This window comes from Stegodyphus dumicola, chromosome 2, assembly GCF_044657685.1.
Source record: "Stegodyphus dumicola isolate Sdum_Otavi_A_Nest chromosome 2, ASM4465768v1".
Lineage (NCBI taxonomy): Eukaryota > Metazoa > Arthropoda > Arachnida > Araneae > Eresidae > Stegodyphus > Stegodyphus dumicola.
Window position 1 is genome coordinate 63031756 of NC_140769.1, and position 27295 is coordinate 63059050.

The 27295-nt window shown below is 34.3% G+C and overlaps 1 protein-coding gene across 1 annotated transcript in view; it reads left to right on the forward strand.

Moving 5' to 3' along the window:
* The window catches only part of LOC146998458 (Kv channel-interacting protein 4-like), a 589769-nt gene that overhangs the window by 281348 nt on the left and 281126 nt on the right, over positions 1 to 27295 (forward strand). Inside the window, exon 3 of the mRNA XM_085810305.1 lies at positions 94 to 164. Coding sequence (XP_085666431.1) covers positions 94 to 164 — 71 coding nt within the window. The remainder of the gene's footprint in view (positions 1 to 93; positions 165 to 27295) is intronic.

The window sequence follows — 27295 nt, forward strand, 5'->3', positions numbered from 1 at the left end:
TTGTTTATTTATTTCTCTTGTAAGTATTTTATGCAAGATTTATTACTGAAATATTCCTATTATGAATTTAAATTTCCCTTTTCTTTCTTTCAGATGCGAGTCTTTATGCCCATTACGTTTTCAAAACTTTTGATCCGAACAAAAACGGTGCCATTACATTTAAAGTAAGTGGAAATTACTTAATATTTGAGACTCTGTATATGTTTGAGATATAAATCTTTAAATTTTCTGGTGGTTCTGTTATACTTAAAAGCCGTTATTCCATGTATTTAAAAAGATTTGTTGAACAGATATTGCGACTGAAATTCAGCAAGTCTGCTCTATCCCTACTATTAAATAATGGAATCTGAAAAAACAGTATTTATTTTAAACCAGGGGGTACTTTCCTACTTGCAACATCACCGTAGAAATCTTTGTTGCCAAAATGCGAAGAACCCCGAAGGTTTTTTCCTACTGCAGAAAAAGAAATATCGCCAAAAGTCCTTTCGATTGATTTCAACAGAGCAACAATATCCCTTGTTGACGGTTTGGTAGGATAAACGAATTCTTAAAAGCATATACTAATATTTTCTTTAAAACGCCTAAGTATTATAACAGTTTAATTAATGCATTTAAATTTCAAGTATTTCGTTTTAAATGAATAACACGGTCAAATTTGCTTCTATGTTCCGCTGCTTTATATTTTTCAATTTCAAAATTAAATCTTGCACCCACTGTATATACTTGTTATTGGTAGGATATGCTTAACAGTAATTAAATACGTTTTAGTGTTATGATGAGAAACATTTTCTGTAAAGTATGTGAAGCATACGACAATTTTCTCTGTCTAGAACATTCTTTCACTTTTTAAGTAAAGAATATATGTTCGATAAATACTGTTATGCAAAAATAAATAAATACATAAAGTTTAACCTTGAAAACTGTGTTTGTTCATTTTCTTTATTTTTCCGTGGTCGATTATTCGGGACAAAAGTAGCGACGCAGTGTTAATTCGATTCGTTTTTTCCCAGCGACATGAAACTTCAATGGGTTTTCCTCATTTGTAAAGCAACTACGTTCCGATTCCCCTTCAAACGTCTTCCAAGAAAATATCCCTTTCCATAAGCAAACAGAGCATGTGTGCCTTTCCTGTAAGCAAACTTAATATCACTCCTTTATTTTTATGAAAAATAAGATAGCAAATTTTGGAGACATTCTTTTAAAAATAAAGCTCACATGGCGAATTCTTGTTGCTTTGTGTTTTACACACATGAGACAGATTTTACCACCAAAATACAGGAAGAACAATTTTACTAAGTTACTTTTTTGCAATGGACGGTCATTTGTTAGTTAAAGGACGCATTTAAATGTGATAGTTGGATAATGAAACTCCCTGTTACTTATTATTATACGACAATATTATAATTTCGCTGTAAATAAGTAAAATGCAAAGTTATAATCATCATTCCACAAAATATATTACCTTTATTATTCTTGTTTTTATTTTAAAACATGCATATTTGGAGAACTAGAACAAAGAAACGACATCTTTTATATAAAATCATTTTAATTAATGGCATAACTATGAACAAAAATTAATAATGATAGAATAATGTTCAAAATTCAATTTTTATGCTATATGAAAAGCCAGTGTTCAAGAGTTTTGAGACGCAGATACATGTTTGAAAAGCAAAATGATAAAAAATGATAAAAAATAATGGCGTAATAAACAGTTTCTGAAAATGCAGTTTTCAGAAATGATAATAATGGTTTCAGAAAAATTTTAAAGGATTCCTCCATTTCTACTTACGTTTAAAATAGCAATAAAATAGCTTGAATTTAATCAGCATAATTGAATATCTTGCACACTAAGTATACTGACATGCATAGAGTAGCAAAAGTTTACATGCAATCAAAAATACATTTATTTGTATTTATACTGATATTTAAAAGATAAATAAATAAATAAATAAATAAATCGTAATAAACTTTCGAGACATAAATTTATGTCTAATCAAGAAAATAAACCATAGATCGTTGAATTTCAACAATTATTACAAAAACTGATATTTTGGATGTCAAAACGTCTAAATACAGAGAGAGAAGTACTTCATTTACTCCGGTCAAATCAATAAAAAAGTAAAGTTTATACCTTTTGGCTCCATCTTTTTACATTTTCCTCTGCCCGTAATCTGTCTGGCATCGACAGAATCAGATTTGTTGTCGAATCTGGTATAATATCAACCCCTACTCGTTCATTTGCTGCCTTCAGAGTTTCTGTGATTAAAATCCCACATTTCTTCTATAGCAGTGTTTCTCAACTGACAATCCGCGGACAGGTGCGGGTCCCTCCAATTGTTTAATTTCAACACTTTTGTATATGTAAAGATTGTGCCAATACTCCAAATTACTAGCCTTATCGGTCCGCGATAAAACACTGAAATATTTTACCAGTCCTACAAATAAATCGGATTATGAAACAGTGTGCTATAGTATTTGAAACTGGGGACTGAAGTGGTGAATACAGGTTATTGGGAGATTTACACTGGAGCTATTCTGTAGCAAGCTTAGCAGCATGTTTTAGGTCATTGTCTTTTTGAAAGACCCAGTGTCTTCCAACTTTTCAACAGGTTACTTTCTAAGAGTTTCAGATACACGAAATAATCCTAGTAACAAATGCAAATTAATTTACCTCCATACAATGGTCCTAGAAAAATTACCCTCTCTTCATCATGTTTAAACAGTTGCTATCAAATTATTTGGTTTCATTTCTACATTTTTCTGCCGCCAGATCTTTTCACGACTATAGCTTTTGAAAACACTGAACACAGTTTCATCAATAAGTAGCAGTACTTTTTAGAAAATATAGTCTTTTAGGTATTTACTTTCAAAATCTACGCGTGGCGCATGACGTCGCAAAGACGTTACCACGACCACTTTGCAACGTCTTTGCTACGTCATGTGCTATTTGGGGTAATTAATCTTTCTTAATAATTCGGTCTTTTACTTCTAATAGCATTTAAATGTAGTTACGGCTAATATGCTCGATATGAAACTGAATAGATAAATTAATAATCTGATACTGCGTGTATGTGTGGTGCTTCAGTGTCAGAGACAAAACCCCAAGATATTTGAAAGACCTCAACTAGTAAGCGGACTAACTGGACTTCGCTCTTTAGATTTTTGGGAGTTTTCTCTGCATACCTCTGGATAACAATGAACTGGAAAGGACTGTAAAACGAGTGCAACGTTAAAAGGTGGCCTTGCTCTACAATGATAGGTCGAAATGATTTGTAAATCGCTCTAGCCTTTTATATAACTTACCACCTGAATTTTCTTATTACATATACATTACAAAAGCATATTTCTGAACAATAATTGACAACGAAAGGCAAAGGACATGAAATTTAATAGATGCTCTCTTTCCTTTCTGTATCTCAGACAATTCTCGGTCCACAAGGAATATGTTTTAAAAACACCTGCACTTGAATCATGAAACTTGAATAAAGGATGTACAAGGTTTTTCCTAAGTACTTCACACATTTAAATTCAATGTAATTTTGAAATTAACATAGGTATTTACATCAGACAATATTTTTATTGCACAGTAATCTTTGAAGTTTTATCTCGGATTTCTACATTTTGAAAAAAATCATGTGATTGAGAATGAACACTTAATTCAGAGGAGTGAAAATTCGTTTCAGAAATCACTCGCTAATATGTCCAAAACTGCGAGACATTTGCTTTAAAATAAATGCACCAAAACGTGAAATGCAAAGCTTCTGGAGAGATGAGTGTTGCGCATTGCCTCGTAATGACCGTATGAGGACAAGTGAAGAGACCGTTGACCAAAAGGAGGAGAATATTACAATGAAGCACACAAATGGCGCATAATCATCTTTCATGGTTTCAAATGAATGCGACTGCATAAAATTCTAAGCAACCTGAATTGCAGAACATGGAACTTACTTACTTACTTACCAACAGCTGAGTTGCTATGCCACCTGTTATGTGCTTATTAGCATTTAGTACATGGAACTCCAAGAACGCTCGTGGAATCAACTTTCTTTTTTACCTCTTCGCAGTTCTTTCCCTCACCTGGCCAATTCTCTCTTCGTTTGTCCTCAACCAGCCACTTCAACGTAAATCAGACATATTTTCTGTGTTCAGAAATTTGGTATGAGAATTCGTGATCTTTTTAAATACCAAACCTATTTTGATGGCTATTGAGTGTCTGACATAGCATTGTACGATTTAAGCTCTGCGAAGAGGCACACGTTTTTTCTGAACTTATCCAGGTGATATCAAATGATGTTTTATAGTCACATGATGCCATGATTCCAGGTAAAACTTTAAAGTTTGTTGCGAAATGCAAGCATAAATTGCACTGAAGTATCTTTGATCTTTATAAAGTTATAAGAATTTAAATATGAGAAGATGTTTTGAAAGAAACGTGTATTTCCATAATATTGATAACTGATTCGGTGCATCCATAATGCGAAATAAGAAATGATATGAAGAACTAAATGCTACTTTACTCCATCACAAACGGTTACGGAAACATTTATCGGTGTAGTGTAAGGAGAAAGGATTGCAAAAGGTTAGCCTATTTGAATTTGGCAAAGCATACGAGAGGAGGAGGTAATTTTAAAGGAGCTATTGTCTTCGGAAGGACTTTCTAAGAGAAACTGGCTTGTATTCAAGTAACACATAGGAAACACCATGAACCAAACTGCAGTCAGCCCCTTCGGCCGATATCAAAACCGGGTCTCCTCCAAATATTCAGCTTTATTAACTACTCTGTCACTCATTAATTACTAATAATTACTCATATTAACTACTCTGTCACTCGAAATGAAGTACAATAATTAGAAAGCAGAATATGAAAACAAAGAACACGAAATTCGCATACCATAGCAATGCAGATGATTCTTCGATGTTACATTTTCTTCCATATATTTCAAGCAAAATCTGAATTTAAATATCAAAAGTAACATGCCGTTTGGTTTCAGTCTTTATTTAAAGAAGTTTAACCTATAGCACACCAAGCATTGAAAAAATTAATACTTTTTTTATAAATTCTTGAATACGTTTTTCTCTATGTATACATATAAAATCAAAAAACAGGACAACGGTACAATCCACTGCTCATCATTCTTACTTAAGTGGAATGGAAGAAAGCATCTTAAGCATAGTCCAACGTTACATTTTTTATAGATAGTTGCTGGATTTGTTGCTCATGTTTTTAGCTGGTATCTTCTTTGTCTATTTTATGTGATTTTCACAATAACATGTTCATTTTGAAGCTTTAGAAAATCTTCATTAACCTATTGAACACTCAGTTTTCTGCAAGATGATTTTATTGGAATAGAAAGTCCCAAACAGACAACTGTTATGTGTTTTCGAAAATCAAGTAGGCTCAGACTATCATTACTAAATAACTGTTTGAACTTCAATGAAGCAACAAATAACTGTTTCAAATGCATTACCAAATGTAGGCCGGTACCCTTTCTTTGCTTGAATTGAAGTAACTAAGCTGCTGCATGATTATTAAATAGGTCAACCCCGCTTTTATATTTATTGTAGGATGCGATGAACATTGGTTATCGTTACCAATTTTCTGCCAACTTTTACACTTCTTTCTACGGTTGACACACGTTTTATTTCTTGGAAATTGGACATTACTGTAACAACACGACTGTCATTTCATGCCAACTTTGTTTTTGGAATCAAAACTGTTATCTGATTATTTTTTTAATCAAAACTGCTATATGAACTGCCATGTTCCATTTGTGACATTGTTTTAGAGGTTATAAGTGGGCATTTAGATATTATATGTTTTTTAACAGTACCTGTAGCGAAGAAGGTTTTATTTGCAAGAACGGATACTAATTCATGCGAAGTAAAGAAATTATCCAGATAAATTTTATGTATCTCAGGGTTTGTAATTATTGACAGCAAATTCTGGACAACTGTATTAGATAATGACTCATTCACGATTTTCTTAGTTGGTTTCTTCTTTTTGTGTCTTTGGATTTTTATTCTTCCCAAGATTTAAGCATGCAAAAATGAAAGAAATTTAGTCTACATCAACGAATTTCAGAATACAAACAGATTACATGAGTTAATGTTTGAAACATTTATTCAACCCCCTCCCTTAAAATTTCACATGCCTGTCTGTCATGTGATATGCACCTGCAGCTATTTTGTTTTTGTAAAATAAAACATTTTACAAAAAAATGAATTTATGAAACGCTTCAAAACTAAGCCTTAATTTATAAATTTAAAATTTGAAAGATATTCACCTAAATGATGCAATATATTAATAGCGAAGGAAACACAATTAAACCAAGATTAATTAGATTAGTTTTAAAAAATTGGAAAACTTCATTGAATAATGGTGAAGAATGTTAAGCAATTCATGCTATTCCCTTGAAATTACTAATTATGGTATCACGACTTGTGTTCCTCTTTACTTGCTTTTGAAACATGAACTGTTCTGACTCGAAACAGGGAGCTTACTAAAGCTATGTTCAGTAAATTGTGAAGTAGACAATACACATAGGAAGGGTATACGAAACCCTTTATTTTTCTATCTTTACAGAGATTTCCGGACTTCGGAATACAGAGACCAACCACTTGGGATCTGAACGTAAGAATATAAAAACACTAACTAAAAACTCTAACTAAAACTAACTTTGGATTAATATACAAGTGCCTACTTCAAGATTGGCCGTTATTTAACAAAAATCCGTATGTAGTACAGAGAGCTGCTAAAACTACGATACGTTTAAATTATCAAGAGTTTAAATTATCACAATACGATACGTTTAAATTATCACAATTTATTGAACAAGAGGGTTAAACCTCTGGCCTTGAAGGCAACCAGCATACGAGTAAAACTACTATGGCAAGCGGCCTGCTTCTAATAACTCCTTCCTCTCTATTGCTTGGCAAAAAGCCACAACTTAAGTACTTGGCGTTAGCAAGACAAATTTGCATAATAAAGCTTTTAATTCTGGCCGGAAGTAGAAAATAAGAAGTGATAGTAAAGATTTAAAACAAAATAAACGTTAGTAAAACTTAGGATCTATACATACTTCTCGCCAGAGTTAATTAGTTTGAAACTGAGGTCTAAAACGACCTTGTTGAAAACTTTTAGCTCTAGAATCTAACGCGAGGCCAATCTTTTACATGCATTTCTTACTAGAAACTAGAAATTTAAAAAAAGTTGTTTTTTTACATTATCAACTCCATGGACACGATTTTTATCTGTACTGCATCTATAAACATGCGTTTCTTAGTTGATATCTGGTTCCTTCCAGAGATCTGGAAGGAAAACTAGTTTAATGAAATGTTACACAATTAAATGGCAAGTAACATGAATACTTATATTTCTCTTTTAACATTCTTATTTCATTCATGACGTTATTTAATTATCTCCCCGTGCTCTCTGACATGTGTTGTAAAGGAAAACACAAAACACGAGAGTGTCTATGTACAAGTGTTCAACGCTACCGCCTACAATCAAAACACTAACGTGTTAAAATTCAACATAACAAGACCTCAGAACACACCTTATACTCATCTCTAAACCCTGAGGTACTATTCTGAAAAGTGGCTAACTCTGAAGTGTAGCGTCAGAGAGCCAACTACATTCATTCAACCTTTAACACATATTCACAATAATTTGCTCTTTTACAGTCAGACGAATAAGTAAAAATTTTTAGCATTACTCTAATATTTTCACTTTTAACGTATCACAGTATTTCTTAATTTTTTAAAATAACAGTTCACATTGTATACAAGAACATATTAACATGCTGTTAATTTTACGCATTTTAAAACATACATTAGTAGTACATTGTTAACTTCTGTTCTTTTCCAAGCAAGTGCCAATTCTTCTACATTGAAATACTACATTTCAAAAGTTATTCAGACTAAAAGTTCTTTCTTGCCAGAAACTTTTAAATAAAATTTTATACAATAATTTTTAAAATTTTCTTAAGGTACCTTTCACAAAGATTATCAATGCTTTTACAATATTCAAGTTTTTACACATTCTTATTATACATTAATTTTAGTTTTACTCGCGAGTAATTGAAAAACAATACCAAAATAGGTAACAACTCATTTCTCGCCTCTTTGGCGATAAAGGTAGGCCTCACATGAGGTAAAACTTCTTGAATTCTGCCACTTGCAGCAAGAATGAAAAATTAACTTAAGGTTTCAAAGTAACATAAAGTTTTACTTATCTTTGTGATATTCCGACATCCTTTTTTTCTGCCCAGGCTTGGAAAGTGGCGAAGACTAAAGTCTGATTGATCTTCCGTCTTGTGCGGGTACGCCCTTCGGTTCCTTCCTACATGAGCTTTCTTTTCCTTCCAGTTCGGTCACCCTTGAAGACCTTCTTTTTAGCATCTGCTTGTGGTCTCGGCCGTTTGGTGGCAGCTGGTCTTGGCGGAACCGGGACAACTGTCTCACGTTCCTGCTTGGATCTCGTTGCTGGCTGTTCAAATTTTTCTTGCTTCTTTGCATCTGCAGCTGGTCTTCCTTCATCAATTCGTCGATATTTGCTGCGTAGACATCTATCCGATGGGTAGATCTTCCGTTTTGGAGCCGGGTTATAGTTGCTGTCATTTCTCCTGGCTCTCTTTACTTTAGTCGTACTTCTCCCTTCTTCATTCTCGGGGTGGTCGTGCCCTCTCTTTTCTGGTCGGTGGAACGGCTTCTTTTTCTTGTTACCTTCAGTTTTCCAACGGGGGAACTTTCTTTTCAATTGCTCCTGTCTACTCATGGCTTGCCCTTGTGATTGTCGTTGTTCCACCTCTGGAGCTTGTGCCTGCCGTGCCGGATCCTGCAAAAGATCTTGAAATATTGGCATTTTATTACGATTATAAAATGGTTTTATCTGGTCAAAGTTTGCGGTGCAGGTATCACCATTCCTGGCTTTTAACACCACTACAGCCTGAGTTATTTTTTCTATGACATATAGTCCTTCAAATCGTGGATAAAATTTGGCAGTTTTATCTTCTAGTGCTGAAGAAAGTGAATGCTTAATTTTTAACACTTCATCCCCTACTTTATAAGTTACTCCCCGTCGTTTCATATCGTAATAGAGCTACTGTTTTCTTTGTGCTACTTCAGTGTTCTTTTTTGCTTCTTTAATTAATTTTTCTATATCGCCCATTTTAAATTCTGGGGCTCTTTGTTGAACATAAAATAATTTATCTAACGGCGTTATAATCTTTCTGCCTAAAAATAACTCAGCAGGAGTTTTGCCCGTCGTATCATGTTTTGCGGTCCTAAGGGCGAAAGCTAATTCATTGACATAGTTATCCCAGGTTTTATGAAAATTTTTAACATAACTACGGATAATTTTCAATATATTTCTATTTACACGTTCCGCTATATTTGATTGCGGCCGATACGGGACCATTTTTAAATGACGTATGCCCAGTTTTTGGCACATGTCTTCAAATATATTACTTACGAATTGAGGACCGTTATCCGATATAACTTTTAGGGGCGCCCCGTATTTTAAAATATATTTATTTAAAATAGAATCAGTAACTAATTTCGCGGAGGCTCGTTTTAAGGGAACAATTTCGGTCCACTTACTAAAATGATCAACCATAACAAGAAGATACCAACTTTTATTTAACTGACTTTTTGGGAAAGGGCCCAATAAATCGATGCCAATTATTTCATTTGGAAATTCGGATTTAATGCTATTTAGAAACCCGGCCGGACGGAAATTAATATAATTAACTGCTTGACATGTTGGGCAGGACTGGACATACGCCCTTGTTAACTTTTGCAGCTCAGGAAAATAAATTGCTTTGCGTTCGCGTTGAATGGTTTTTCGAATACCAGCATGAGAAGGTAAAGGGAAGTCGTGTAACTCCTGCAGTATATTTAATCTAAGACTAGCTGGGATAACAGGTCGAAATTCGTTGTTGGAATTCGTAGTTTTTGTATAAAATAATAGACCATCTATTAGTTCGTAATGGGCCGCCCTATTTCTTATCGTCACAATATCTTGGTGGCTAAAATTTTCAGGATCCTTTAAATACTCATAAATGTTTTTAAATTCAGGATCCCTACCCAATTCGGTTATTACAGTTTCTCGGGAATGTATCGTACATGCTGTGAGCATTGCCACCTTTACAGTATTACCTTCTTCATCTATTTTTATTCTGGATAAGGCATCTGCTACGATATTTTCCTTTCCGGGGGTGTGCTTGATTACCAGATTATACTCTTGTAACTTGAGTGCCCATCTTCTTAACCTTGGGGATAAGTTTTACCCTGAGTACAATCTTGTTACCGCCGCATGATCAGAATACAATGCTATTGGCACCCTTCCAAAATAGACTCGGAACTTTTGCACTGCTAACAGAACTGCAAGTGCCTCTCTCTCAGTCGCGGAACAATTTCTTTGTGTTTGATTTAAAGTTCTACTAAAAAATGCCACGGGCTGCTGACTTTATGAAAGTACCGCTCCTACCGCATAATCCGAAGCATCCTCTGAAATTTCTAAATTCTCATCGTTTTCAGGAAATTTCAAAACAGGGGCTTGCGTTAATGCTTGCTTTAATTTTTCGAAAGCACTATTGGCTTCGGCCGTCCACGAGAATCTTGCCTTTTTCCTTTTTAATTTTAACAATGGTTCAGCAATAGCTGCAAAATCTTTTATAAAGGGCCTATAATATGAACAAAGTCCTAGAAAAGAAGAGAGCTTCTTCGCCGTATTTGGCGGCGGATTCTTTTGCACAGCGATTATTTTTGATTCGTCCGTCTCGATTCCTTTCTGAGATATTTTGTAACCTAAGTATTTTAATTCAGGGTCTGCAAATTTGCACTTTTCGACATTAACTTTTAGGCCGGCCTCATTTAATAATGAAAACACCTGTCTTAAATCCTGTACATGTTGGTCCAGATTATCACTAGTAATAATGATATCGTCTAAATAGATAAATGTGGTCTTTTCTAGAACAGGCCTTAGCACAATGTCCATACATCGCTGAAATGTTGCCGGTGCCCCTGAAAGGCCAAACGGCATACGCAAGAATGCATAAGTGCCAGACTTGGTTATAAAAGCAGTCTTAGACACATCTTCCGGTCTATCCCCTATTTGAAAATAACCAGTCGTTAAGTCTAAAGTAGTCATGTATTTGGTAGAGGGTATGTTCCTTAGAATTTCTTCAATAATAGGTAACGGATATACCGGATATTTAGTCATGGAGTTTAATTTACGATAGTCAATCGCAAAACGCCACCTTTTTGGATGTGTTACTGGATAGTCATTGTTTTTCTTACATAAAACAACCGGGCTAGCATAACTACTTTATGCTAGCCCGGTTGGGCGTTATGATCTTTTTACGTAACATATCTCTAATGTGCCACTCTATAATTTTTTCTTTATTCTTATCATGTCGGTATGGTTTGTGGCGAACTGGCAGTGAATCTCCGGTGTCGATACTATGGTTAGTAACTTGAGTAAATCCTGGAATATCACTAAATAACGAAGCAAATTCACTTACCACTTGGCGAATTTTTTGTTGCTCTCCCTTAGGCAGGTGGTCGAGGTTTAACGTCGGTGGTTCTCTTTTTTTCTTCTCGAACTGGTTTCATCGTCAGCTTAAGGGACGCTTCGTTAAAATCCAGCGTTGCTCCTGCATCTGAAAGAAAATCTATCCCTAAAATGACATGTGCTTGTAAATTTTCTACGATAAAAAACATGATCTTTACTTGCTCGTCCTTGATACGAATATATAGTGGTATTTTACATATGCATTTGAATCTTCCTCCCTGCGCAGCTAACACTGTCGTATTATCCGAATTATATATGCGGTATCTACGGAAATACTTCCTAAAAAAATCTTCTGCCACACAGGAACACTGCGCCCCTGTATCCAGGAGTGCGGTGGCTGGAATATTGTTCACCAGAACTTCAATCTTTGGAAGAGTCAAATTTTTCACAATAACTGTATTTAACTTGAAGGAAGAGGGGTTTTCTTGACCTTCGTATTTCCGCACCCTCCCGTCAGCAGAAATCCGTTTTAGTTTAAATTTTGTTTCTTCCTTTCCATGCCTTCTTTCTTTTTCTGCTGGCCTTCAGACTTTTTTTCTGGCATACTATTGAACTGTCGACGTTCGCCGGTTGTTTTTGGATACTCAGGTTTCCTTGCCCACTGATTCGATTTGATTCCGTAGCCGTGTTCTTGCCTTTGCTGTGGACTTGGCGCACCAAATTAGCTTCGTTGCTCATACTGGCGTCTTCTTTCAATGTCCGCCGTTCTTCTACTTTCAAATTGGACTGCTAGCTCAAATAACTTTTCCAGTGTAGTCGGATTCCTTAATTCAATAAAGTCTTGTACTTGGGGTAGTAACCTCGGCAAAATCACTTGGATTATCTCAGGATCCGGACGGCTTCCATACAAGGGTTTAAAGACGTGAATTTTTCTTAAAATAAAGCTAGAGAGATTTTCAATTCGTTGCTGGTATATGCTGAAGAGTTCCGCTTCTAATTTTGAACGATTTCCTACGACAGGGAAGGCTTTTACTAAGGCAGTCTTGAAATTTTCGTAAGTATAGGTGGGGCTTCCCGCTTGACCCAAGAGGTTTCTGCCTATACATTTGAACCAATTAAGCGCTTGGCCCCTCAAAGCGCTGGTAGCTAAGGTGACTTTCTGGAATTCATGGACTGGGTACAGCATGGGGTGGTCATCCAATTTTTCCAAAAAACTGGTTACCAGTGAGTTTCCATTAAATGTTGCTTCTGCTTTCATCGATGCGCGCATGGTCTGGAAGATGTAACCAAATCCTTCCAGGGCGGCAACTGGCATTTCTGGATTCTGAGCCGCTTCTGCAGGCAGCACAGGTTCTTCTTGAAACTCGGCCATGGTTATTTTTCTTCGTTGGACGCCACTATCAGGACTTGTGTTCCTCTTTACTTGCTTTTGAAACATGAACTGTCCTGACCCGGAACAGGGAGCTTACTAAAGCTATGTTCAATAAATTGTGAAATAGACAATACACACAGGAAGGGTATACGAAACCCTTTATTTTTCTATCTTTACAGAGATTTCCGGACTTCGGAATACAGAGACCAACCACTTGGGATCTGAACGTAAGAATATAAAAATACTAATTAAAACTCTAACTAAAACTAACTTTGGATTAATATACAAGTGCCTACTTCAAGATTGGCCGTTATTTAACAAAAATCCGTATGTAGTACAGAGAGCTGCTAAAACTACGATACGTTTAAATTATCAAGAGAGTTATACCTCTGGCCTTGAAGGCAACCAGCAACCGAGTAAAACTACTATGGCAAGCGGCCTGCTTCTAATAACTCCTTCCTCTCTCTTGCTTGGCAAAAAGCCACAACTTAAGTACTTGGCGTTAGCAAGACAAATTTGCATAAATAAGTTAAAGCTTTTAATTCTAGCCGGAAGTAGAAAATAAGAAGTGATAGTAAAGATTTAAAACAAAATAAACGTTAGTAAAACTTAGGATCCTTACAATTGTACCTAGTATGTTATATATTGCTTAGAATGGCGTAATGTGCATAAAATAGATTGCCAAAAATGGAAAATAAGTATATTAAAAATAAATATTTAATTGGATCTTTCGTTAATAATGCAAAGTATTATATATTTTTGAAGGAATATCCTTTTTACAAAGAACTACTATGACCAAAATGTGATTGTACAATGCATCATTTACTTTACTAAAAAAGCTCTGATTAATAGCCGGAAAATATTTTGCTCAATTAATAAAAGTTACCACAGAAACCTCATTAAAATTTTAAACAAGCTTAGACCTTTTTTAATTAAAAACGATGGTAAAATAAATTGCTTAATAAAGTCTATAAGATATACAGTAAATTGATTAGTAGACTTTATCCGTTCACTTAAATTAAAAAGCAAACAAAAACATATATTCTGGAGAATATTATTTAAAAAAATAATGATCGGAAATTAATTTAAACTCCTTAAAATCCTTAAAGTGCTGTAGCTGAAAGTATACTATATGACAATAGGATGATATTCTATTAAGTATGCTATTAGTAGCTTAAATAAATTATTAAGTAAAGGTTTCTCTTTTTTCAAACTCTCAGTTTCTTGCAAACTTCATGAACAGCATGAGTCATGTTCTTGAAAACTAAATTACATTTCTTATACAATGCGGAATAAGTAATTTGCTAGACATGCTGGATATTTTGTGCTGAGCGTAATGTAATGTACTCGTTAGGAAAAAGACTAAGTTACAGAAGTTGTTAGGTCACAAATTAAATAGAGATTAAAATTACCGAGAACTGCGTACATTGTTTTTAATTAACTCAGTTTGGATTCAGGTAGAAATGTGTGGGATACCAAAATTTAAACTTTTGTTTCTATCATTTCAATTTTATGATGATATCACTATCTACAATTATTTCTCTCATTGATTTAAATTCTTCTGATTCAAGATAGAATAAAATAAGGTTACTTACTACAAGATTTGCTCTTATATGATGTGACTGGCTCCCAAGTGTGCTCAAAAGGAATTGCTTCGCTACTCCCTTTGCGTCTTCGTTTCTCCCACTTCTGTAAGTAGGTATAATTTGCCAACTGTGGTATAATTTTGAAGTTTGCATGAGTCGCCTGAAAGCTGTCGGTTGGCATTCCCCAATCCATTTGACTTCTTGATTTCTGTCTCTAAGTAGGTACAGGACTTTGCCATTGTTTTTGATGCTATTAAAGTCTGAGCTGAGAACTCTTTTGATTTCTGCTTGAGGTGTGTTTGGTGAAATATTTTGAATAGCCACTCGTGAAAATCTGTTGGAGGGTAATTTTGTTTGCAATATTTCTGTTCTTTTCTGACTTTGTAATGCTTTAGCTAATTTCGTTATATCTTCATTAGTATAGCAGTCAACTGCTAATCCTTCCTTTTGGATATGTCTTATGGTAGCAAATTTGACTCCTATTGAATGAAGAGGAAATTCTGTACTAAGATTCTCTTTGAGCTCTTTCCTGGTTGCGTTTGAGTTATTTTTAGGATATACAAGCAGCGTGCGCATGGTTGTTTGTGTATCTGCTTGAGCGTAGGTTGGTCGAGTAACTGCTTGAGTGTTGGATTGGTGATTTGTTGGAATTGTCGATGCTGGTGAAGATGATATTGGTGATTCAATTCTATATTAATTCCTGTATCCGTGGTTTGTTGCGAAGTTATGTGCTCAGGTCCTCTAAGGGCTAATGTGCGACAAGCTTCGAAAATCACTATGAGTTGTTCTCTATCAAAATGTGTATCTCGTCGAGGGCTTTCGATTGGTGTAAATTCGAGGCTGGATGATCATTCTTTACACAAACGGTTGCACACTAATGGAAGCGTCTTTCATGTTTCATGACTAACATAGATGCTTCTATGGTAGTCTGATGGTAGACGAAATCTGTTACTCCGAATACTTGTGCTTATACACTTAGCTTCTTCGAAAAGGGTATTTATTTTGTTTTCATACGAGATACTATCGGACTCTAATACGCGTGCTACGTCTAGATAGTCTTGACGAATTGAAGTTTCGGCATCAGTCATGATGCATTTTCGAAAGCTGATTTGGAGAAAGTGCAGAATCGGCCATTCCTTGGCGCGTTTTTAAGAATTGCACATACTCTGTTTCCATGTACACATCGACCTATTTTCACTTTAAAAAACATTCCAGAATTGCACAAAAATGGCATTGTGCACTCCCTTGACTTTATCCATGTACAAATCGACCTATTTTCACTTAAAAAGTCAAAGAAAATTGACAAAAATCCAATTCCCCTTGTAAAAAGCGCCAAACAAATACGTGGGGGATTCTGCACTTTAGCGGTTGATTTAATAAGTACTGTATATACTAAGAATAGTCCTATTTAAAAATTCTCTCAATACCGATAAAGTTCGTCCTATATACTAATAATGTCCCAAGTACTAGTAAAGTACTGAGAAGTCCTAAGTATTGTTAAAGTCCTGAGTATAGTAATAAGAATTGTTCAGCAATGTAATAGACGGTAAAAGTTTTAAGTACTAACAAAATAATATATTGATATCTTCTTTATTAATTAGTGGATTATTATGGTGTGACCATTCTTTCGATTCACAGTTTGATTTCAGATGCAATGGCGTTGGTTCTACTTAGCTTAATTAGGAGGGAAGTTAGACATTTTATGTCTATTGATATTACTGAAGCGTAAAATTAATAATTTTTAACTAAATATAATTATTGCCTTCACATGTTGTCCTTACCTATTAATTATAAAACCTGTATGGTTCAAAAGAGAAAAATTCAAGCTATTTAAATACACCGCTCGACATTGAAAATACAACACCAAGAAGGAGTGGTCAGAAATTTATGCAAATTTTAGAGTAGACGCACGTTACTGAGTTATGCGAATGATGTGAAATGCCCAGCTCTCCGACGCACGTGAAGTAAGATATAAGGGAAGAAACGTGCAGAATGTGCAATATTCGTTTCGTTATTTCTGTCAGACGAATTATCGAAGAAAGATGGATTTTGTACCGAAGGATACGTGTAATAGGACAGAATGCCAGGCCGCCATCAACGAAGGCACTTCAAGCAGATAGACGATTTTACTAGGGGTATGGTGATCGGACTGCGAAGGACGGGTTTGTCCTTACGTCAAATCGAAGCTGATACGCACATGGATGCGAGCACGGTGCATCGGCTATGGTGAACATGGTTGGAAAAGGAAATGTGGGAAGAAACAGCGGTGCAGCTGCAGGCAGAGTGACGCAGCACGCGTGGATCGACGCATCTGCCGACAAGCTGTGGCGGTCCCGCAAGTCGCTTCTACCGCAATTCTGCAGCATGTGCAAGATACCCTGGATGTTCCCGTGTCGACCAGAACCATTTCCCGTCAATTGGTTGAACGTGGCCTGTATTCACGGCGTCCGTTAAGAAGACTGCCATTTACCCCCACAGCATAGACGCCAACGTTTAGAATGGTGCCGGACTGGAGCGATGTGGATAATAGAATGGCGAAACGTCGTGTTCTTAATGTAATTTTTAAATGTTAGGTAGAAGGTTTACCCTGTTTAAATATAAATTGTAATACAGAAATATATTACCTAAGCATTAGATACTTAACATTAAACTCAAGTTTTGGCAATAGCTGCTTGAAAAGAACATTTATACGGCAGATTAATAAATGCTCGGCCTGGTTGCTTCGAAAATTACCTTCGTTATATAAATACAGCTGAGGTCAGAATCAGCGCCAGGTTATTCTGTGTCAAAACTATCAAATATTATGCAATGATTTACAAATTTATAGGTCTGCTATTCATTGCTGAACTGCAATGCCACTTTGGGAGATTCGTATTGCTTTTCAAGGGAAGCGGTATTTCCAGAACTTTTATTCAACAATATTCCGTTCTGTATTACAAACGATCATACAAATTACTTTAAAATTGAATAGTAAATGATAGTTTCAGAATTTAAATCATTAAAAAATTTGGAAATATCATTTATGGAGTTGAACGAGTAAGCAGTTCAAGAAATATTTTAATTTCTGATATTAGGATAAGGAAAAAATGGGAGGATTTGGACAGTTTAATATCCATAATCCGGTATAAAATATGTAATAGAAATAAAATGGAAAGATGAATAATAAAAGAAAATAATGCGTAATAAATATATGCTAAATAATCATTTGTAAATACAAGCATTTAAATATATTTATATATTGATAACACTTATTGATAAGCACTTATGCAGTAAAGAGCATGAAAAATATTCAATGAAATGCATAAAAAGAAGACTCATGGAGAAACTGCATGTTGAATGTGTTAGGTACAACAAAAAGGTAGTGAAACAGTTACTAGGAAACTCTTGTATTTGTCAGAGATGTTAAAATTCGTATTGCCTCTTTCAACGTAATACATTCAATATGAGTTCAAAGTAAACATTCTTTTGAAAAAGGGAACACTCACTTCTCTTTCTCAATATTTTTTTTCTGTTACTGGTTAATGTAAATTTATCCAGAGAAGGACAGGGCTTTTTCTTTAATGTGGGTCATGTTGTATGACTTAAATATCTAGATCACCAAAATTAATATAAGCAGTGGAAGAGAGAGTATCTGATGTATTTATCCTAGGGTGAAAAATAAAAATGACGGAAGTGGAAGGAAAAGAAAAACAAATGAAAAATATAATATGCCTTGTTTCATTGATATATTCAACATTATCACACACACTATAAAATTGCCCAAAAGGAGAATTTAAATTTTCTAAAATTGATTCCAAAATTGTCGAATATAGGGGATTCTTTAAAAGCTGTATTTAAAGAAACAAAAGTCTGTCTACACGTTTCCAAGTAGTGTTCTACTCTTATCATATTGATTTGAGATCCTTGAAACAATTTTTCATGGTGGGGATGCTGTTCACATTGGCATGCTTGGCATGCCGATGGCCGATGAAATTTTGAGCAAAATGCAGCAATTAACGGGTTTGCGCTCACTTTTGTATGGGAATACTGCCATGATACTGTGCCATAACGTCTATATTTCCATAATAGCAAACATCACGATATAAGCAGTAGGGAGTGCATGATTGTTCAATTTAAAACTTTGAGACTGATATTATAGAGATTTCGTCATGATGGTGCACTTACAGCGCATTCGAAAGAGCGAAAGAAATTTTGTTTCTTTAAATGCAAAAATATGTCACGTATCACCTGGAAAACTACGCCCCTCCATCCGCTTTTATTTAAATTTACATTACCTGAAAGTAAATATTGATGTTCGTATATTTTTCTTGAGGATTTGTTAAAGGCTTACGTTGCCAAACGTTAAAAGATCTCAACGAATTGTTCCATAGAATTCGAAACTTCCATTTACACAGAGACAATATAATGCAAAACTGACAATCAAGTTTACGCTTTTAGGCTTGTGAAAGATAAATAACGCTTAGAAGGCTTACATGGAAACTTTCACTTTTGACGTATTATTTTAGTATTGCTGTATCCATATTGCAAGAGAAACTATTATTTTGCGAAGAAGTAAAATATGCACTTTCATTTTGAAACAGCCAAGACATTTTCGAACACGATACAAAATTTTCTGTGGTATTTCATGTATTCTCACGATGTTGATGTTTAATGCTTTTCTGGCATTTCTTATTACTTTGTCTGTCAAAAGTCTTCTAGAGCAGAATTTCTTGTTCCATGTTTTTATGCTAATATGGTGAACCCTGGTGCTGTCAGAAAATGTTTACTTTGCATGTAGAAAATGTGCTGAAAATTTATACTTCGCGTTGTACTTTTAGGCTCATTCTGCTTTCGTATGGCCTACTCTTTACTCGTGCACTATTTTCTTAACAATTTTCACGTAACATTTGATGGTAAAGAAATTTCTGAGTTTCTATTGCGTTATTTCGATTAATATATTTCAAGTAGACCCGTAAATACACTTCGAAGACATTGAAACGAAGCATGCGTACAAGATAAACGCCACAGGCATCGATCTATACTTGACAAATGCGCATTTGCGTTGGGGTGCTGTCAGGTGTATATGTATGGTTTTCGTTCCGAGAATATCTGCAGTATTAATTCAAGTGGTGTTTGATCAAAACAGATCACATATTAAGTATTAATTAAAATATTATCGAAAAATGTTTTATCTGTAAAATTTAGTAGGAGCATGCTGAAGTCAAAATATGTCACTTTTCTCTTTCTTCTTGAAAGTAGGAAATTAATAGTTTATTAAAAGAATAATCTTTCATGTATGATTTAAAAGTAAACAAATAAATAAATTGAAAAATATAAATGAAATGCTTTCCATGTATGTATCTAATAAATCCTGATTTTTTTTTCAATCTTAATATACATGAGCTTCTAAGAACTTGCCTACATTCCTTTCAAAAATAAATTATTTTTGTACAAGCAAAGAACTCCTTTCCATTTATTTTAAAGTAAGCGTAAAGAAACTAACAAAATGAAAAAAGCTACCTCGAAAGGTACCGCATCTAGGCCCTCATTTATAATGATAACAACGAAGAAACAAATAAATAATTCTAAGCAATTCGAAAAGTTTATGGCACATCTCCTTATCTAAGGAATGAATAAAAAATCGAAATTATTTATTCCGAAAAAATATCTTAATGCGCTTCAGAAGAATGAAAATGTTGTTTTGCCGGCAATCGAATGATTTATAAATTGGTACTTTTTTTCACTAAATGTATATTTCGATCAGCTTTAATCAAGTTAAAGAAATAATTTCTTCTTATTTCCTATTCTTTTTCTCAAATAGAGTTTACGTTGATTTATCATATTAAAATAATTGTGAAGGAAAATTAATTATTGTAAAAGTAGATAAAATTTTTTCATCAAATAACACATTTTCAAAATATTTTTGTTATGAAGATTTATATTATATTTAGTCTTCATTTAATGAAAAATCACTCTTGCAAACTCGAAAGCAGTTTTTGCTACGCATTCCGAAAGTAACACATTCTTAAAAATATTTCCCTAACTGATACTCCGTGATCTTACCAATAACGTGATTTGTATATTATTATTATTAAAATATTATGACTATTGTACGTTAGCTATTAATTTGAAGTCTATGCATGGTATGTGTTCCAAAATGATCCTTTCTTGGAAAACGCAGTTTTGGCTTACAAAACCAATAATCAAACCATTTTAAATGTGCGTGATTTTAATGTTCGTTTCAAATGTATCCATTTTCATTGAAGAAAGCACTTAATCTTACATGCATGAAGTATAAAGTATTGAATCATATATTAAATTGAAAGTTTTGTACTACGTGATGGTCTTGTGATACACAAGTATACAGTGGCACATCATTTAAGTAACGCTTCTTCATATTGTAGTAAGCTGTTATCCGAGAAAGGTCTGTAATTTTTAAGCACAGGGAAAAAAATATAATTTGAAATGTTTTTTAAAATTATTTTTGATAGTTCAGGATTTCATTAACCGCAATACAGTCCCAAATCATTTTGTAAATATATGCTGACTTAACATTATTTAAGTTTACCTTTCTTGCTAAGGGCTCTTCTTGTAATGGAAAAGGTTGAAAAATTTAACTAACTCAGTAGAAAGAAATTAAAACCTCGAAATAATTTAAACTATTTCGGCAAGAACATATTTAAATACAGATTATTTTCCGTGCCAGCAGTATGAGTTAGGTATATCACGTGCAATACATTCGTGATGAAAGCCTCAAACAAGAAAACTGACCCTAGGAATTTCTGCTACTGCATAGAGATATGCATTGAAAAAAAAAAAGGACCAAATCGCCCAGTCAAAAAATTTCAGTCAGTCAACAGCGCAACACATTTTTCACAGGTATTTACTACCTATGTCATATTAGCATCGTTCATCTTCAAACAATTAATTCATGTGGTGTCTCAAAACTTGCGTTAAAGGAATAATAATTTCAACTTTGTACATTAATGATGAGAAAAGATGTACAGTCATATTTACTTAAGTACGATCTCCAGTGCATTTACATGAAATATTCAACAATGTATTATGAATTAATCTAAACGTGCAATAACTTTGCCACTTGTAGGAAAATGTGCATCTTTTGAACGCATTTCTCTAAGCTATAATATTCGTAATTTAGACGCATTAGAAGCATTTTCGACTTGAAATATTTTGAATTTTGATTATTCATTAACATGTAACTTTATTATAAGATTGTACGTCATATTAATTCATTACGTTCCCTCCCTAAATATTTATTTTCCCTGCTTTACTTTACTGCTTTAAAGGAATTACTTTCTTTGTAAGCAAATATTAAATGAATCACTTATAATTCCTATATATACTTTTATTCTTATATATCCAACCTTTTAAGATTTTATTCATGGGATTCATTTAAAATTGTGTCAATATGGTCTGCAGAATTTTGGTAGGCATCTTTAAGAATAGCAGTACGTTAAAGCGAATTATGATATTTTATACTCAGGAATCAGATCAGCTTAATTGTTGGTTTTACATTGCAAAATCGAAACCTAAATGTTTTTGGTTAAATATAGATTTGTATCTTCAAAGAAGCGCCTTATTACTGGAAATATCGGCGCATTTGAATAATTGTTTCTGTCTTGAAAGCAAGAATGTAAGAAAGAACAATATGTTCTCTAAAAGAATGCAGAATAAAGAGGAAAAATAAATCTCAGAATAGTAATAAATAAGCATTTCCAGAGAAACTTGAAATAGATCCTATATATTTTGTTTGTGTTCTTCATAAACGTCAGACATGACAATAGTGCTGAAATTGGTCCTCTTTATACGAGCAGGAAATATGGATAATTAGATACGTCGAAACAGCATCTCAGACTTTTCCCGATCCCTTTTCTGAATATAATGTTCAATCACACTAATAAGCAGGAATATTTTCCATCAGGTACTGCGTTTTAAAGTTTATCCTCCTGTTCTCCGAGTAGTAGATACATATTTTACTATTTTCCGTAATAAGATGGCCAATTATTGTGACAGTCGTACGAAAAACAAGATGCATCAATGGAAATTTCCTCTTTAAATTATACGTAATATAATAAGATTCTGATGAAAACTGTTTCTAGAGGTAAATGTTAAAATTGATATATTATTCTAAGCTAAAAATAAAATTAATTATACCAAGGTAATACATAGTTTGCGCTTGGGGTGCGTTCTTAGAATACGAAGAGCTAAATATAACAGCATTAATTAGGTTCACTTCAATTCTGCTTTCATAGTAAATTGGGTTGCATACACAAAAATGCATATTTTGCTTTATTTTTAGTACCTTCTTTCAGTCTTGGCTGTATTGAAAACATTAACTGTCATCTTCGATTCTCTTATAAAAAGATCCTGGATAGCACAACAGCACAAACTACATAAAAACACACATTTGTCTTTATTTCGAGCCTCTGTCAATATCTAGATCATTTTTCAAAAACAGATTCCCAATTTTCCTTATTTTGGAAGCGACTCAAATGAAATACTTTGTAAGATAATGCTTGTACCCCGTATTTTTAGTATCTTACATGACTTTCTTTATCTTTTTTTAAGAATATTTATAGTACGATACAAAATCCGCACTTGTCAAAACCTTCCCAATATCTGTATATATACATATAAAATCTTTTGAAAAATCTGTTATTGTCTAATCGAGCGAAATCAATCCTTATTTTAAATCACTCGGATATTATAGTTATTATCTATAGATATAGTACATTATATTAGTAGCTGAAATTATCTGACACTGGTTGTAAGAATAAATCAGAGCAGACGCACGAGACGCTTCGAGATTCGAGGAAAAACACGTTATACAAAGTTACTGAAAAATTTGCGTATATATTATAGTTTGGTAAGAGAAATATAGGCGAGTATAGTTTGAGTGATCTTGTATTCTGATTTCTTGCTATTTCAACAAATGTTAATACACTCTTGCCAAAAGACAGACACAATCTTGCACTCCTTTGCCAGGATAAATATCGTGGGCTTGTTCTGATGTTGTAGAGTCATTAGGCTATTTTGAGGCCGGAAATATGAAAAATATGCAACGCCTTTGCCGGGAATAGAAGCACGGACCCCTGGAATACGCGCCCAGCGTGCAGACCACCACACCACGAAAGCACGCCAAGATGGCGGGAGAAATACCTTATAATGTTACTGTCAGACAAGTGAGATACGTAGCAATAACAATTGTCTATAAATTGGGAGGAGGTGAAGGAGTTTTCAGGTCTCATTCTGCTCAACAAAAACCGAGACGTCTGTCCTTACAAATTGTTACCCTTCTTTCATCTCTTGAAATGTTACAAGAGAAAATACTGTGTGGAGTAATGAGTTATAATTTTTCGCTTCTCTTTCATATGCTTCTACCTGTAATTATTGAAAGATTCTTTCATTACTTCATATTAGACAAATTCCTTGCAAAGAATAGATACATTGCAGTGAACAGAGCTATTCTCCTTTGTTGCTTTCAAATAGCACAAAGGAATCAGGTACATAAAGAGATGATGGACTGTTGTTTGCGGTATTTTCGAGAGACAGGAAGAAAAGCATTAAGAAGGACTAAGAGAAGTAATATCTGGAATATTGCGCTCTTAATAATATAATGGAAGTAATATTCAGTCATTAGAAAGTTAATAAAATGCATCATTTTGTAACTTTCATATACTACTATGTAATTTCATAGTTTTTCTTTTTATTTTTTACAGTAAAATTCCAAACATGTGGATTAATTAGAACTACGATCTCCCCGGACAGTCGAAACATCCGGATTGCGTATTTCATCTTACATTGTCGAGACATAAGGTATTTTTTTTTAAAGCAGGAGCTGAGAAAAATGAGCAATGCCCTCGCCGGGACTTGAACTACGGATCTCTCGAATACGCAACAACCGTGCTGACCACTACACTACGAAGGCATGCTAAGAAGGCGGGAGAAATACTTTATAACATTAGTACAATAGTCAACGAACTCATAAGAGCTAACTAGTCATAAGAGCGAAAGATAAGCAGTATAACGACTCAGATTTCTTTTAAGATAAAAAGTTCTTATCCAGAACCATGTTTCTAAGAGTCGGCTTAAACTAGGCACTAACATTAAATTAAGCCAAGTATCATAATAATAGTAATTTTATTTAATGACAAAAATTTAAATTAAAGTAAAAATATAACAAAACATGCATCTAATGTGAACAATCTTGCATTTCGCTGGAAAACTTGGTTACGTTTTCTTGAAAGTTCAGATAAGGTTTGTATGTCGTTGTTTCTAATTTCAAGCAGGATTCGAGCTTCTTATCAAGAAGACAATTTCTCAATTTAATTTTAATAAGGTTCGGGCTTGAAAGCAATTGTTCGTACTAATATCAGATCCAAAGAATGAAAGAACAGCAAATGATAACTGATCGAAAAAGTCAGGAATACTATTCCAGGTGTTTATAATTATCATGTCTTCCTTTTTCAAGGTCTTTCATATCAGACTACTTTTCTGTGAACTAAATTCAACATTTATTTTTCTCCAGTTTTTTATAAGCGTATAGTGTTCAAATTTGGAGCTCCATAATTCTTTGCTTTTTAACTCCAGTTTTTTAAATTTTCAAAAGGGCCAATGTCAATATCAAAGGGAGAAAAATTCTATTATATTACATCAAAGGCTTATAAAATCGCGAAACTATTTCTGAATTCTTGAAACCTCTGCAGGAAAGCTTTCGTTATGTTTAAAAGTGTTGTTCTGAAATAGTATGTCATTTACTCAGTTATCTTCTTGAAGATGTTTCAACAGGCTTGGAAAATGAATTAATGTTTCTCTTTCAAAATCTTGAACGAAAAGGTATGATTTGTTTCCATTGAAATAATATTCTTACTCTTTGTGTTGCGGAATAATAGTGTATCCTTTTCCTTGTAGTTTACTGTTATTATTCTTTAGATGAAATGTAACATCTACCATAAAATAAAATGTTTGGATCCACTGATCGTCCGTTAGTTCAAGATAGTCAACACCCTCAAGGAGAAATGCTTTAATAATAAGGAAGCGATGCGTTCTAAAACGTTTCTTCTTGAAAGCTAACGTACCTTATTATGTAGCAGAAGATCTAAGTATTCTGTTCCCATTTCAAATAAAATTTTAATTTGGTGCTGATAAAGTTCTTTAGCTAAAATTGTGTTGACAATATTGATCACCAATTCCACAACATGGCAATTTTTTTCTGGAAATGTTTGCGCACAAAGTTCTTTCCGATGAATAATGTTAAAAATTTCTTGTATTTAATTTTATTCTTCTAAACAGAAACAAAAACTTTTCTTCACCTTTCTCCTCCATCCAGTGAAATAGAAATAGTGTTATCGAGTGGAATGTGATGTTTCTCCCTGCATTCAGTGACGGCATTTGCAATATCCTCGCCACATATTCGACCATAAAGTGGCGATTATGCAAAAGCTCTTCCTTAGGATCCTTAGGTGAAATAAATCGAACAAAAAGTTAAATTTTCACAATGTTCTGTACTTTACTGTTTTACAAATTTTGGGAACTCTTCAATTTTATAAAAAAAATTATGCCTTGTCCTTAAAATCCTGGAATATCTCTTCCGGATGCACTTATAAGGCAACTTTTCTGATGTTTTTACGCCTTGTATATGGATTCCCTCGTCTAGTAACCTTTTGACTGACAATAAAATTAGCAATATTAACGTTGTCGGAAGACTGCGCCCAATTATTAAATGTAAAACTTGATTTTTCTTGATTCTTATGATGTTCCTCATGTGCTTTATTCCTGGCATCACCGGTGGGAAATTTACTGCCAAATGACGCTATCTAGTAGTAAAGGCTCTTTTTTAATCCGAATTTTTGTTATGAGCCAATTTTCCTTGACAAATAAGATAGGTTTTAAGGCCATTTGAGTTTTGTATAAACATGAACCATTCGGTCCAGTCGACTTTAAATTCATGGTATTTGTGTTCCGCTTATGTATGCTTCTTCTTTGTAACCATGTCATATAGGTGGTACCTAAAAACATGTTTTAGTTTATAACAGTAAAAGAAGCTATAGAGATATAACGATTTCTGAAACTGATGCCAAAAGTATACCTGAGAGATCCATAGCTGATTGAAATAAATACATATAATAATATCTAAATAAGTTATATTCTAAATAAATTAAAACAGCTTAATGTGCCAAGCAGGTAGTCAAGTCACTCGCGTAAGACTTTTCGGTATGCCAGGCGCTGACCTCTATGCAAGCCGTAACTGGCTCCCTGTCGCTCAATTCGTGGTTTAGTTGCGTGCACCATCTATTTTTATCTTTTAGTTGCGCGCTCTGCATATCCCGCAGACGCTTCTTCTGATTTAGTCCGACTGACACCCCCTTCCTCTGGCCGTAGTAGAACACTGCGGCCCGCGAACTGAAGTTAGCCGACCGCTACTCTAGTAAAATTAACTTTCGTGTGCAAATTTAATACTCTAGAAAATGATTAGGAATTTATGTATAAAAGCGATGATATTCAGTATTGTATTCCCCCGGCAGTCATTTATTGCACTGGCTTGGATCAGTCTCGGCTTTAGGGGATAAAAACTCGGATCTGGTTTCTGGTGCCGGAAGGGCAGTCAGTACTATTCTGGAAGAAGGTGGCTTCAGCGCTCCGTGTCGGTTGCGCGGCAACTAGTTTTTCAGCTCTCCGCTCCGCGCCCTACGTGATACGTGCGAGCACAACAACCCCTGGTTGATATGGGGAGTAGAAAATGCGCGAGTCTTGCTGTCCGAACTTAAATGGATTGCGGTGCAAGTAATCGTTCATAATCTTATTCAGTATGTTAGTTAGGTG